Here is a 14,160-nt window from a genome sequence, read left to right as displayed (position 1 = left end):
AGACGTGGTTGGTAAATCCACAGTAACTGAATTTAAACAAGCCTGGGATAAACATATATCCATTGTAAGATAAAATACAGGAAATAGTATAAGGGCAGACTAGATGGACCTTGAGGTATTTTTCTGCCGTCAGTCTTCTATGTTTCTATTAATCATCAAGTTACATCTCATTGGATACTTGGGATCACTTTACAGGAGTTCATTGGCCAAGAAATGCATGGTAACTTCCTGATCACCTCACAGTCAGTTAGTGATCAATTCATGTTAATGCTTAAGGGCCATTGCCTACGTGCAGTTTTAAGGGTCCCTCCAGGGTTGTTTACAACTGATAAGGAAGTACAGTGATCCCCCACTCGTTGCGAGGGTTCCATTCCAGGACCCCCCGCAACGAGCGGGTTTTCGCGAAGTAGCGCTGCGGAAGTAAAAACACCATCTGCGCATGTGCAGATGGTGTTTTAAACTTCCGCAGCGCTAGCAAGGAGCCGAAGATTGGGGGGCGGCGCGGATGTTTTAAAACGTCGCCGCCGACATGGGGGGCTCGCTAGCACCCCCCCCGAACCCCCAACCCGGGTTTGGGGGGGTGCTAGCAAGCCCCCCATGTCGGCGGCGATGTTTTAAAAGAGCCGCGCCTCCCCCCAATCTTCGGCTCCTCAGCGGCGAGCGAGCGAAGCCAAGCCGGCAGCAATGTCGCCGCCGCTGCAGCCAACGCGCGCTACGATCTTCCGGGCCAGCCAGGCTCAGTCACGGAAGGCAGCCGCTTGGCCCGGGATGCTGGGCCGAGAGGAGCCGGGCTTGATCCGCTGAGCCTGGCTGGCCCGGAAGATCGTAGCGCGCGTTGGCTGCAGCGGCGAGCGAAGCCAAGCCGGCAGCAATGTCGCCGCCGCTGCAGCCAACGCGCGCTACGATCTTCCGGGCCAGCCAGGCTCAGTCACGGAAGGCAGCCGCTTGGCCCGGGATGCTGGGCCGAGAGGAGCCGGGCTTGATCCGCTGAGCCTGGCTGGCCCGGAAGATCGTAGCGCGCGTTGGCTGCAGCGGCGAGCGAAGCCAAGCCGGCAGCAATGTCGCCGCCGCTGCAGCCAACGCGCGCTACGATCTTCCGGGCCAGCCAGGCTCAGTGACGGAAGGCAGCCGCTTGGCCCGGGATGCTGGGCCGAGAGGAGCCGGGCTTGATCCGCTGAGCCTGGCTGGCCCGGAAGATCGTAGCGCGCGTTGGCTGCAGCGGCGAGCGAAGCCAAGCTGGCAGCAATGTCGCCGCCGCTGCAGCCAACGCGCGCTACGATCTTCCGGGCCAGCCAGGCTCAGCGGATCAAGCCCGGCTCCTCTCGGCCCAGCATCCCGGGCCAAGCGGCTGCCTTCCGTCACTGAGCCTGGCTGGCCCGGAAGATCGTAGCGCGCGTTGGCTGCAGCGGCGGCGACATTGCTGCCGGCTTGGCTTCGCTCGCCGCTGCAGCCAACGCGCGCTACGATCTTCCGGGCCAGCCAGGCTCAGTCACGGAAGGCAGCCGCTTGGCCCTGGATGCTGGGCCGAAAAGAGCCGGGCTTGAAGATCGCAGCGCGCGTTGGCTGCGGTGGCGAGGGCTTGCGATGGAGGGTGGAGGAAGCGGCCATGGGAGGGCGAGCTGCCTCAGGGAGGAGGATCGGGCGGGACCAGGTGGGGGCTGGAATTTCTCCGCTGGGAAGAAGCGGCCAGGGCGAAGGGTGGGCGAGCGGCGAAGGGCGGGCAAGCGGGTGCTGGGGAGGGCTTCTCGCCCTCCCGCCAGCAAGAGGGGGAGCGAACGGCGTGGGCAGGCGAAGGGCGGGCGAGCGGCAGCGAGGAGTTTGCGTGGGCGGTGGGGAAACTCCTCGCTGATGCCAGCAAGAGGGGGAAGACCCAGGGAAGCCGCCCAGCAGCTGAACTCCCGGTTGCCATCTACGCATGCGTGCCCATAGAAAAAAAGGGCACGCATGCGTAGATGGTATTTTGACTTCCGGGTTGAAAAATCGCGAATTACCCTGTTCGCAATGGTCGGGGACGCAATAACCGGGGGATCACTGTCTTTTAGGGGAGCAGGGGTTGTGTGGAATGGCACATAGACAAAAGGCATGGTCAGCCTGTGTGGCTGTCAGAGGAGTTGGACAGTGAGGAGCGGGGAGAGATAGATTGTGAGGGTTCTGCGGAGACTTTAAAACCCCCAACTGGGGCTTTGTCTGGCCCTGATGAGGAAGAGGTGAGAAGCCCTATACTGGACGCAAGAGGGAGAAGGATGCAGGGGAGGCAAGAGCAGTTACGCAGACTCAGGAGGACTTGAGTACAGCTGTGCATGGGCTATAATCCTAGGGTGTATTAAAGGGGAGGAGATTGGAAGGTGCCCTTTGCAGAAAATCAATGTTTGAGCGTTAAGCACGTTAAGAGTTTTTGCCTTTTGTACAAACATATCTTTCTGCCGTTCTGAACAATACAGTGTTAAGAAGTCTGCGAGTAATTTTGCTTTGGAAACTTTGTTTTGAAACCTTGCTTATCAGTTCTGCCGCTCGCTTTGGCAACCGAAGGACATTGCTTTGTTCTAATTTGTGTTTTTCAACAAGCCTGATGAAAACTGCTCAAAAAAATAAATAAAGGGAACACTCAAAGAACACATCCTAGATCTGAATGAATGAAATATTCTCATTGAATACATGTGCTGACAACATGTGAAATTGATGATCAATCAGTGCTGCTTCCTAAGTGAACAGTTTGATTTACTTGGAGTTATATTGTGTGGTTTAAGTGTTCCCTTTATTTTTTTTTGAGCAGCATACAATAGACTATTTCATTTCAACACCCTGCGTCTGAGCCTTAATTGGAAGTTAATTGCTGCTCGTTGGTTCTTTTAAGAGAACATTTTTGTGCCTCAGCAGAAAAAGGATCCTTACTTACACAGACAAACAAGTGCATACTAGCAGACCAAATTGTGGGGTCCCTCTGAGCTTGGTTATTTCCTTGCAGACATTTCATAATCCAGCTGGGGAACATCATCAGTGTTAGAAGGGAGCTTGTGGAATGAGAGAGAAAAGGAGGAAGAGGACTTGTGGCATCCTTGGTGCTTTCTGAAACGGATTCTTTCCTTGTCTGACGTTTCATCAACCAACTAGGGAACATCATCAGTGCATATTATTTGCCATCTGATTATCAGTAATTGATTGTTTCTTCTTCCCACACCGCAATGTCGGCCAGTGCCCCCATGGATACCAATTTGCTGAGCAACATCCAGAAGCTTTTCTCGGAGCGGATTGATATCTTCAGCCCCGCGGAGTTTAACAAGGTGAGCACAACTGTTCTGCCGGGCTCTCTGGTAGGAGCCTCCCGAAAATTCAAGGGATACAAATTTCAGACACACACGTTTGAAAATTCAAAACAATGTTCTTTATCCCAAAATTCAAAATAAACTAAGCACTCTTTTTGTATTGCAAAGAGCACTCGTCCCAAATCATGTACAATTTCCCTTAAGCAGTCATTAAGTACTTAGCTAGCAGCTGTGAAGAAACTTCACACCCCTTCTTCTTCCAATGAAGTGAGACACACACACACACACACACACACACACACACACACACACATTGCTCTGCTTTGGTTTCAAAGGTGTGAAAAATCAACAAAGTCCAGGAAACAGCATCACAGGATTCCTGGAGAACTGCGATCAGATACTCTTTCACAACGGCCAAACCCACACGCTGCTATTTATAGCAGCAGCCCTAATTACTGGAGCCCCCACCCAACCACAGGTGGCCTCATTTTCTCTTGTAATAATCCTTCAGTTGTTGTCTCCTATGCATCACTCTATGCATGCGTGGATGTGTCATTAATTCTTGCTCAGAATCCAAGGATGATACAGATGATTGATCTCCTCCTGGGCTGTCCGCCAAACTCCCCTCTTCCCTGTCACTCACGCTTCCTTGGTCAGAGGAGGCTTCGTCGGCAGATTCCATCGGGAGCAAAACAGGCCTGCGGCATGTGGATGTTTCCCCCACATCCACCTGCACATTCCTTGGGGCAGGAGCTGGGCCAGAGCTAACCACAACAACAAGCAGGCTGCATGGAGTCCAATTCTTCTCTTTGCCCAGGACCTTCAGAACCAGGAGGAGTCATTTGAAGGACTGTATTTTTCAGAGATTAAGACACACCCTAAAAGAGGCTGAAAATTCAAGTGCATCTTGTACTCTGAATGCAGCTTTTTTCGAAGCTTCCCTCCCCCCAGCCCTAACTAGGTACTAACGATCTTCCCAGCTCTTATCTTGCAGGTTCTTTCATGGTTACTGTCTGTGAAGAATGTTTTCCAAGCTCTAAGTCTTTGCAGAGTTTTTTTCATTACTCTAACTTGCTCCAAGTAAGTTTCTTTCCAGCCCTAACCAGGACCCAGATTATTGGGAGCCCTTAGAGTGGGCTGTAAAAGCACTACCAAGCAGTATAGGGCTATTGCTATTTTCCTTCCTTCTTTCCTTCCCTCCCTAACATTGTTAGCACCTGGTTAGGACTGGAAAGGAACTTATTTGGAGCAAGTTAGAGCAATGAGAAAACCCCTGCAAAGACTTAGGGCTTGGAAAACATTCTTCACAGAGAGTAACAATGAGAGAGCTTGCAAGCCTGTAAGAGCTGGGAACATCGTTAGCACCTGGTTAGGGCTGGAAAGAAACTTACTCAGAGCAAGTTAGAGCAATGAGAAAACCCCTGCAAAGACTTAGGGCTTGGAAAACATTCTTCACAGAGAGTAACAATGAGAGAGCTTGCAATCCTGTAAGAGCTGGGAACATCGTTAGCACCTGGTTAGGGCTGGAAAGAAACTTACTCAGAGCAAGTTAGAGCAATGAGAAAACCCCTGCAAAGACTTAGGGCCTGGAAAACATTCTTCACAGAGAGTAACAATGAAAGAGCTTGCAAGCCTGTAAGATCTGGGAACATCGTTAGCACTTGGTTAGGCTGGAAAGAAACTTACTCAGAGCACGTTAGAACAATGAGAAAACCCCTGCAAAGACTTAGGGCTTGGAAAGCATTCTTCACAGAGAGTAACAATGAGAGAGCTTGCAATCCTGTAAGAGCTGGGAACATCGTTAGCACCTGGTTAGGGCTGGAAAGAAACTTACTCAGAGCAAGTTAGAGCAATGAGAAAACCCCTGCAAAGACTTAGGGCTTGGAAAACATTCTTCACAGAGAGTAACAATGAGAGAGCTTGCAATCCTGTAAGAGCTGGGAACATTGTTAGCACTTGATTAGGCTGGAAAAAAACTTACTCAGAGCAAGTTAGAGCAATAAGAAAACCCCTGCAAAGACAGGGCTTGGAAAACATTCTTTGCACAGAGAAACAATGAAAGAGCCTGCAAGGTAAGAAGATCATTAGCAGCTAGTTAGGGCTGGGGGGGGGAAGCTACATTCAGAGTATAAGACACACCCAAATTATCAGCCTTTTTTAGGGAGGAAAAAGGTGCGTCTTTATACTCCGAAAAAACTGTATGTATGTATGTATGCTGCCTCTGATTTTCGCACTCTTTCAAACCCTCCTTCCTTAGAGGTAAACCTTGAAAAAACGCCACAATGCTTTTTATTATGGATTATTTGCCAACATTTTAATCAAAATTATATTTATTTGATTATCCATATCATCACTGCGGCTAGACTAGCCTTGGCCCAAACTTGGAAAAAAGAAGAAATCCCACAAGAAGAATTAGTATTAGAAAAAATTATTCAATGTGCAGAAATGTCTAAATTGACCCTAGAAATAAAAGGTAAAGAGGAAACACAATTTTATGATTGTTGTAATTTTATTTTATCACTGGTTAGAAAATAGAAATAATACTCGCTAAGTACATTGTAAACACCTAAATATGTTTAAAAAATCATACCTGGTGAAAACCTAATAGATGAAATAAGATAAAGTTATGAATTATTATTTGTTTTCCATGTTATACATATGTTTTGCTTCCATTTCTTGTTATCTACAAAAGTTAAAACAGGTTTTTGAAATTAGCCACAACCGGGCTAAAGACAATATACAGTAATACCTCGCCTTACGAACTTAATTGGTTCCCGGAGGAGGTTCATAAAGCGAAAAGTTCATAAGACAAAACAATGTTTCGTTTCGGCCGGCCAGGAAGGACGTCTTCGTGACGTCAAAGCTCCGCCCATGGAATTCCCTATTGGGATTCCCCACCTCCGTTTGAGCCTACCGACCGGCCCGACAGCTCCGCGGCTCTTTTGCAAAGCAGACAGCCAGGCGGCGGGGCTTCTCAGCATCCTCCTGAACCCGAACACCGAACCTGAACTTTTGCCGAACCTCCGGGTTTGGCATTCAGGAGAACGCCGAGAAGACCCCTGGCTGTTTCAAAAGGCGACCGCTGGGCGGCTGGGCTTCTCGGCGACCTCCCGAATGCTGAACCCGGAAGTTCGGCAAAAGTTCAGGTTTGGCGTTCGGGTTCGGGAGGACGCCGAGAAGCCCCCCGGCTGTTTCAAAAGGCAGCAGCCTGGCGGCGGGCCTTCTCAGCAGCCACCCGAACCCAAACTTTTGCCGAATTTCCGGGTTCGGCGTTCGGGTTTGCAAGACGGAAAAAGTTCGGAAGAAGAGGCAAAAAATGTCCGAACCCTGGGTTCGTATCTCGGAAAGTTCGTATGACGAGGGGTTCGTATCACGAGGTACCACTGTACATAGTTGTGAAGAATATGCAGACTGGTCTTGTACTTGCCTACATTTTACTATGTGTTTTGATGTACAGTGATCCCCCGATCATTGCGAGGGTTCCGTTCCAGGACCCCTAGCAATGATCGGGTTTTCACGAAGTAGCGCTGCGGAAGTAAAAACACCATCTGCGCATGCGCAGATGGTGTTTTTACTTCCGCAGCGCTAGCGAGGAGCCGAAGATTGGGGTTCCTGGGAAGGGGACTCAGCTGGGAAGCGGCGCTGGGGTTTCCCCACCGCCCACGCAAACTCTTCGCTGCCGCTCGCCCGCCCTTCGCCCGCCCACGCCGCTCGCTCGCGCCGCTTCCCAGCTGAGTCCTGAAGCCAATTCGCTTCAGGACTCAGCTGGGAAGCGGCGCGAGCGAACGGCGTGGGCGGGCGAAGGGCGGGCGAGCGGCAGCGAGGAGTTTGCGTGGGCGGTGGGGAAACTCCTCGCTGATGCCCGCCGCTCGCCCTCCCGCCAGCAAGAGGGGGAAGACCCAGGGAAGCCGCCCAGCAGCTGATCTGCCCGGCGCCATCTACGCATGCGTGCCCATAGAAAAAAGGGCGCGCATGCGCAGATGGTGTTTTTACTTCCGGGTTCAAAAATCGCCATATAGCCGTTTCGCAATGATCGGGATCGCAATACCCGGGGGATCACTATTGTTTTTTTATTCTTCCTTTTTGTTTGTTAGTATTGTCTTTGTATTGTTATTTTTCCACAATTGTAAATACAAACTATTAAATTTTAATTATTATTTTTTTTTAAAAAAATCAAACCCTCCTTCCTCTTCCTCCACTCAGGTCTCCGTGCTGACGGGCATCATCAAGATCAGCCTGAAGACCTTCCTGGAGTGTGTCCGCCTGCGCACTTTCGGCCGTTTTGGCCTGCAGCAGATCCAGGTAGACTGCTACTACCTGCAGCTCTACCTCTGGCGCTTCGTTTCGGACGAGAACCTGGTGCACTTTTTGCTGGACGAAATCGTGGGCAGCACGGCTCACCGGTGCCTTGACCCCGTGCCCATGGAGCAGAGCGTGATCGAGGTCATCTGCGAACGCGGGTAGAGCGGAGAGAGGAATAAGAAAGGGCGGGGTCTTAATTTTGAGACCACCCGGGAACAAAGGTCCTGCAGCTGGGGGACTTTTTAAGACTTGTGGACTTCAACTCCCAGAGTTGAAGTCCACAAGTCTTAAAAGCTGCCCGGTTTGAAGTCTTCTGCTCTAAAGAGAAAACATTTCTCTTTCTACCGTACGCGAAGTGATGTAGGGGAAAATGGGGTTCACCCCATGTGGTTGCGCCCTGCAACTTTGAAACTGCAACGGGGAAAATTCTGACGAATAAAGAGTAATTTAATTCTCTCCTGCCTTCAAGAATGCTGGATTGATTGTTGCAAGCCTACTGATCTCTCCCATCCTTCACAAAATTGCAATTCTGAATAAAATACGATCCTTGCTCCTTCTCTGATTTTTTTTTTTACAAGGTATCTTTGCAGGCTCTTAGGTAAAAGATTTTCAAGACCAGTTACAGTGGTACCTCTACCTAAGAACGCCTCTACTTAAGAACTTTTCTAGATAAGAACCGGGTGTTCAAGATTTTTTTGCTTCTTCTTAAGAACCATTTTCTACTTAAGAACCCGAGCCTGGAAAAATTTCCCAGGAAATTTGAGAGCGGCACGAAGGCCCGGCCAGTTTCCTGCCATTCCCCCTGGGCTTCTCTCTCTCTCTCTCTCTCTCTCTCTCATGTGCTTCTCCTGGCCGTCTCAGAGTCCCTCTTTTTTTATTTTTAAAGCCTTAAAGTTTTGGATTTTTTTTATTCCTCTCACCTTCTTCCTTTGACAGCGACTGTCCTCCTCCTCTTCTTCCTCCTCCTCCTCCTCCCACCCAAATTCCGAGCTTTTATTTATTTATTTATTTATTTATTTATTTATTTATTTATTAGATTTGTATGCCGCCCCTCTCCCTAGACTCGGGGCGGCTCACAACAGCAATAGAACAATTCATAACAAATCTAATAATTTAAAAACATTTTAAAAACCCCATTATTAATCAGACATACATACAAAGATACCATACATAAATTGTATAGGCCCGGGGGAGATATCTCAATTCCCACATGCCTGGCGACAAAGGTGGGTTTTAAGGAGTTTACGGAAGGCAAGGAGGGTGGGGGCAGTTCTAATCTCCGGGGGGAGCTGGTTCCAGAGAGTTGGGGCCGCCACAGACATTGTTTAATCGACGGGACCCGGAGAAGGCCAACTCTGGGGGACCTAATCGGTCACTGGGATTTGTGCGGCAGAAGGCGGTCCCGGAGATACCCTGGAAGATGCTATCGTGTCTATCGCAGAAGGCGGTCCCGGAGATATTCTGGTCCGATGCCATGAAGGGCTTTATAGGTCATAACCAACACTTTGAATTGTGACCGGAAATTGATCGGCAACCAATGCAGACTGCAGGGTTTTGGTGACATGGGCATACCTGGGGAAGCCCATGATTGCTCTCGCAGCTGCATTCTGCACGATCTGAAGTTTCCGAACACTGTTCAAGGGTAGCCCCATGTAGAGAGCATTACAGTAGTCGAATCTCGAGGTGATGAGGGCATGAGTGACTGTGAGCAGTGACTCCAGGTCCAGATAGGGCCGCAACTGGTGCACCAGGTGAAGCTGGGTAAACGTCCCCCTTGCCACAGCTGAAAGATGGTTCTCTAATGTGAGCTGCGGATCGAGGAGGACGCCCATGTTGCAGACCCTCTCTGAGGGGGTCAATAATTCCCCCCCAGGGTTATGGACGGAAAGATGGAATTGTCCTTGGGAGGCAGAACCCACAGCCACTCCGTCTTATCTGGGTTTCTTTCTTTCCTAGTGGGTTTGCACGCATTATTTGCTTTTACATTGATTCCTATGTGAAAAATTGCCTCTACTTACGAACTTTTCTACTTAAGAACCTGGTCACAGAACGAATTAAGTTCTTAAGTAGAGGCACCACTGTATTTGCAGAGAGCCCTCTCCGTGAGCCATGCAAAATCAATTACAGGTGGTCCTCCATTTAGTGACTTATTGACCACTTTTCAAGGTTGCCCGACCACTGCAGCATCCCCAGTGGGTTCTTTTAGAGATGTCGTTGAGGTCACTTGGAGGTGTTTCAACCCTTAGGATGACCTGAGTAGTGCAAAAGAGATGTGGAGCTGTTCTGTCTGGCCAGGTCAATTATTAGAAAGCAAACCCAGACGCCTGAAAGAGTGATTGAGGCAAAAGGATTATTATTTACACCAAGTCCAGCAAGAAATAAGTGAATTCTAAGGCGTTTCTGGCTGACAGCTAAGGAGCATAGGTAACAGTCTGTTGTTTTTATTTATTTGTTTGCTTGTTTTGCTTGTTTATTTATTTATTTATTTATTAGATTTGTATGCCGCCCCACTCCGTAGACTCGGGGCGGCTCACAGCACAATAAAACAATTTATAACAAATCTAATAATTTAAAAAACATTTTTAAAAACCCCATTATTAAGCAGACATACATACAAATATACCATACATAAATTGTATAGGCCCGGGGGAGATATCTCAATTCCCCCATGCCTGGTGACAAAGGTGGGTTTTAAGGAGTTTACGAAAGGCAAGGAGGGTGGGGGCAGTTCTAATCTCTGGGGGGAGCTGGTTCCAGAGGGTCGAGGCCGCCACAAAGAAGGCTCTTCCCCTGGGACCCACCAGACGACATTGTTTAGTTTAGTTGACGGGACCCAGAGAAGGCCAACAAGCCAGTTATGCAAGCCAGCTAGAGGCATAAATCTTCCATAATTATATTTATCACTTCACTCACTGTTCAGAGCTTAAACAGCTTCTGGAAAAGCAGGAATTAAAATCCATGGAGTCAGAAGCAGTCTCTCGAGGCACCATCTTCATGATGAATGTGGTTTGCCACACCTCTTCTCCCATCAGCCTGTCCTATATATACTGACGAGGTGTGGCTAAATGTCCCATAGATCTAATTAATGTCTAGACCCCCTTCTAGAGAGATATTCATGCCTGGCTCTCATTTTTCTAACCCTCGCATCTAAGAGAGGGTCCTCAAGTCTCCATCGTCTTCTGACTCAGACACTACCGCTAAATCTCTGGTGGTTCCCCAGGCTCCAATTCCCCTTCACCCTCAGACTCAGATGGCCAGCGATGCCAGTATTCCTCCTCTCCTGGTCCTCGAAATCCATGACCAGGTGAGCCAGCCGTGGACCACTTACAACAGAAGCTACCTTGGAACTGGTAAGGGGATTGTTGTAGGCTGGAGATAGATGGTGTACCACGGGGAAACAAAACGGCCACTTCACAAATGCATGAGCCGAGGTGGCACAGCAGGTAGGGTGCAATACTGCAGGCCACTGAAGCTGACTGTAGATCTGTAGGTCAGCGGTTCAAATCTCATCACCGGCTCAAGGTTGACTCAGCCTTCCATCCTTCCGAGGTGGGTCAAATGAGGACCCGGATTGTGGGGGCAATAGGCTGGCTCTGCTAAAAAGTGCTATTGCTAACATGTTGTAAGCCGCCCTGGGTCTAAGGAAAGAAGGGCGGCATTAAAAAAATTGAATAAAAAATTGAATAAATCGAACAAATGACATAACATAGAACGAACCAGGGAAAAATTGCAGAGTACAGGAACCATTTACACCAGATAAGCCTCCAAGAGGCCTCAATGACCCTCTAAAAGGATGCAAATGACCAGCTGTCTGCAAGGAGTATAAGTCCTTCCCTTCTCCACCCTCTGGTCCGAACTGAAGAAGCCCCATGGGTGAGAAGCGAGACCATCTTCAAAGATGCGACCTTCTGAGAAGCAAAGTCAATGGGGAAGACAGGATCACTTAACAATCAGGTGTCTGATTGATTTTACCAAGCAGCAAAAGATTATAAAATGAGGCCAAATGTCCTTAAGAGCTATTGTCCTTTTTTATTAGTATTAATTTTTTATACATACACAAACATTTCAATGACAAACAAAACATACATTTGGGAAATTTGCCCTCCCTGCTCATTTAGAATTTTCAATCTGAGAATTTTCCAATTTTTTTCCTTTTTGTGTGTGTGTTAACGTGCTGCTTTGCATACAGTATTTGCATTTTTGGATATTTATCCTTGAATTTTATTTATTTCTTTCCTCTAGCCGATTATAAAAAATTTCCCATATCTTATAATATTTTGAGTCTTCTTTCCCCTTTAGCTTTTTTGACAGCATGTCCATCTCTGCACAATCCATCACCTTTTTAATAATCATCCCTTCTTCAGGTATTTTATCGGATTTCCACTGTTGAGCATATACAATCTTTGCCGCTGTCAAAATGAGAATAATCAAGTATCGTACTTTTTTAAAATTCTTGTTGAGAATACCCAGCAAATGTAATTCTGTTTTTTCCCCACTTCTTCATTATTTCTTTTATCCATTCCCCTACCTTGTTCCAACAATTTTTGACCTCTGAACAGGTCCACCATTGATGATAAAATGTACCTTTTTCTTTTATACACTACCTGCACTTCCCTCTTTTTAAAAAAGAACCATTGTCATGATTCCAGGTAGCATCCAAATTTAAATCAGAGCATTCCTCAAAGTTCCAAATTATTCCCAGAACCATCCTGGCACCTACACAAGGAAACCTGAATTGAGTTTCCCACCCAGTTGAAAGTTCACATCCCTTGTCCCCCCACCCACAAATGTGTCACATTGCCCACTCAAATTGTGCCAACGTAGCCAGTCCTCCTGCTTCCACCCAGGTGGGAGGGCATAGGATGGCCTTGAATCTCTCAAAAGAATGCTTTGTGGCTGCATCTGTTCCCTTGTGAAAATCACCCCTCCCACGTTCCCATAAACATATAGATAGTGTGGCAAGCCGTTGATTTCTCACCAACTTCTGCACCACCTTTGACAGCTGTCTTGCTTAAGAACAAACTTTTTGAGTTCAAATCATGGTTACACACAACCCGGTCATGCAATCAAAGTCCTTTACGGTGGTTATGTGACCTTCCTTTTGCGACCTTTGAAGTCAATGGGAAAACCCCAATTCACTTAACAACCGTGTTACTAATTTAACCACTGTAGCGAGTCACTTAAAATGACTGTTTATTTATTTATTTATTTATTATTTAGATTTGTATGTCGCCCCTCTCCGCGGACTCGGGGCGGCTCACAACAAGGCATAAACAAATCGTAACAAATCCAAATAAATTTAATATTTAAAAAAGTTTAAAAAGAACCCCAATATACTAACAAGCACACACACAAACATACCATACATAAATTGTACATGCCCGGGGGAGATGTTTCAGTTCCCCCATGCCTGACGACAGAGGTGGGTTTTAAGAACTTTACGGAAGGCAGGGAGAGTAGGGGCAGTTCTAATCTCCGGGGGGAGTTGGTTCCAGAGAGTCGGGGCCGCCACAGAGAAGGCTCTTCCCCTGGGGCCCGCCAACCGACATTGTTTAGTCGACGGGACCCGGAGAAGGCCAACTCTGTGGGACCTAATCGGTCGCTGGGATTCGTGCAGCAGGAGGCGGTCTCGGAGGTATTCTGGTCCAGTGCCATGAAGGGCTTTAAAGGTCATAACCAACACTTTGAATTGTGACCGGAAATTGATCGGCTACCAATGCAGACTGCGGAGTGATGGTGAAACATGGGCATACCTAGGTAAGCCCATGACTGCTCTCGCAGCTGCATTCTGCATGATCTGAAGTTTCCGAACACTTTTCAAAGGTAGCCCCATGTAGAGAGCATTACAGAAGTCGAACCTCGAGGTGATGAGGGTATGAGTGACTGTGAGCAATGAGTCCCGGTCCAGGTAGGGCCGCAACTGGTGCACCAGGCGAACCTGGGCAAACGCCCCCCTCGCCACAGCTGAAAGATGGTTCTCTAATGTGAGCTGTGGATCGAGGAGGACGCCCAAGTTGCGGACCCTCTCCGAGGGGGTCAATAATTCCCCCCCCAAGGTAATGGACGGACAGATGGAATTGTCCTTGGGAGGCAGGACCCACAGCCACTCCGTCTTATCCGGGTTGAGTTTGAGTCTGTTGACACCCATCCAGGCCACCCATCCAGGCCCCGACTGTGGCAGGGGAAGCTCGTAAAATGGGGCAAAATTCACTCAATGACAAAAAGTTTGAGCTAAATTGTGGTCAAGACCTACCATGTTTTTGGAGTATCAGACATACCTTTCTTCCCCCTTAAAAAGGCTGAAAATTTGGCTGCATCTTATACTCCAAATGTATCTTTTATTAAGCTTTTTAAAAAACCCGTAGCAAGGTACTAATGTGATCTACCCTTTGCCTGATTCTTTCATTGCTGCTCCCTCCAACAAGGCTTTTTTCAGCCCTAATGAGGTGCTAACACTGAAGCTGCTTTGCTAGCAAGCAATCTTATGCCTTTTTTTTTCGGCGAGAGAAGCTATCATCTGTCCTTTGCTGTTCTGTCTGGGTTCCCCCAGACGTCAACACCAACTAAAAAGAGTAGCCAGACACGCTGGTAAAAA

At 48.1% G+C, this 14,160-nt stretch overlaps 1 protein-coding gene across 2 annotated transcripts in view; it reads left to right on the top strand.

Moving 5' to 3' along the window:
- Window positions 1-8,118, top strand: part of VPS51 (VPS51 subunit of GARP complex) — a 31,787-nt gene extending 23,669 nt beyond the window's left edge. For both annotated transcript variants that reach the window (XM_070766271.1, XM_070766272.1), the window contains exons 9-10: window positions 3,194-3,281; window positions 7,467-8,118. In XM_070766271.1, the coding sequence (XP_070622372.1) occupies window positions 3,194-3,281; window positions 7,467-7,727 (349 nt within the window). In that variant the 3' untranslated portion in view covers window positions 7,728-8,118. The remainder of the gene's footprint in view (window positions 1-3,193; window positions 3,282-7,466) is intronic.
- Window positions 8,119-14,160: the final 6,042 nt, after the last annotated feature.

Source organism: Erythrolamprus reginae, chromosome 13 (assembly GCF_031021105.1).
Source record: "Erythrolamprus reginae isolate rEryReg1 chromosome 13, rEryReg1.hap1, whole genome shotgun sequence".
Classification (NCBI taxonomy): Eukaryota; Metazoa; Chordata; class Lepidosauria; order Squamata; family Dipsadidae; genus Erythrolamprus; species Erythrolamprus reginae.
The sequence above is the reverse complement of the archived record's forward strand: the minus strand, read 5'-3'. Positions and strand labels throughout refer to the sequence as shown.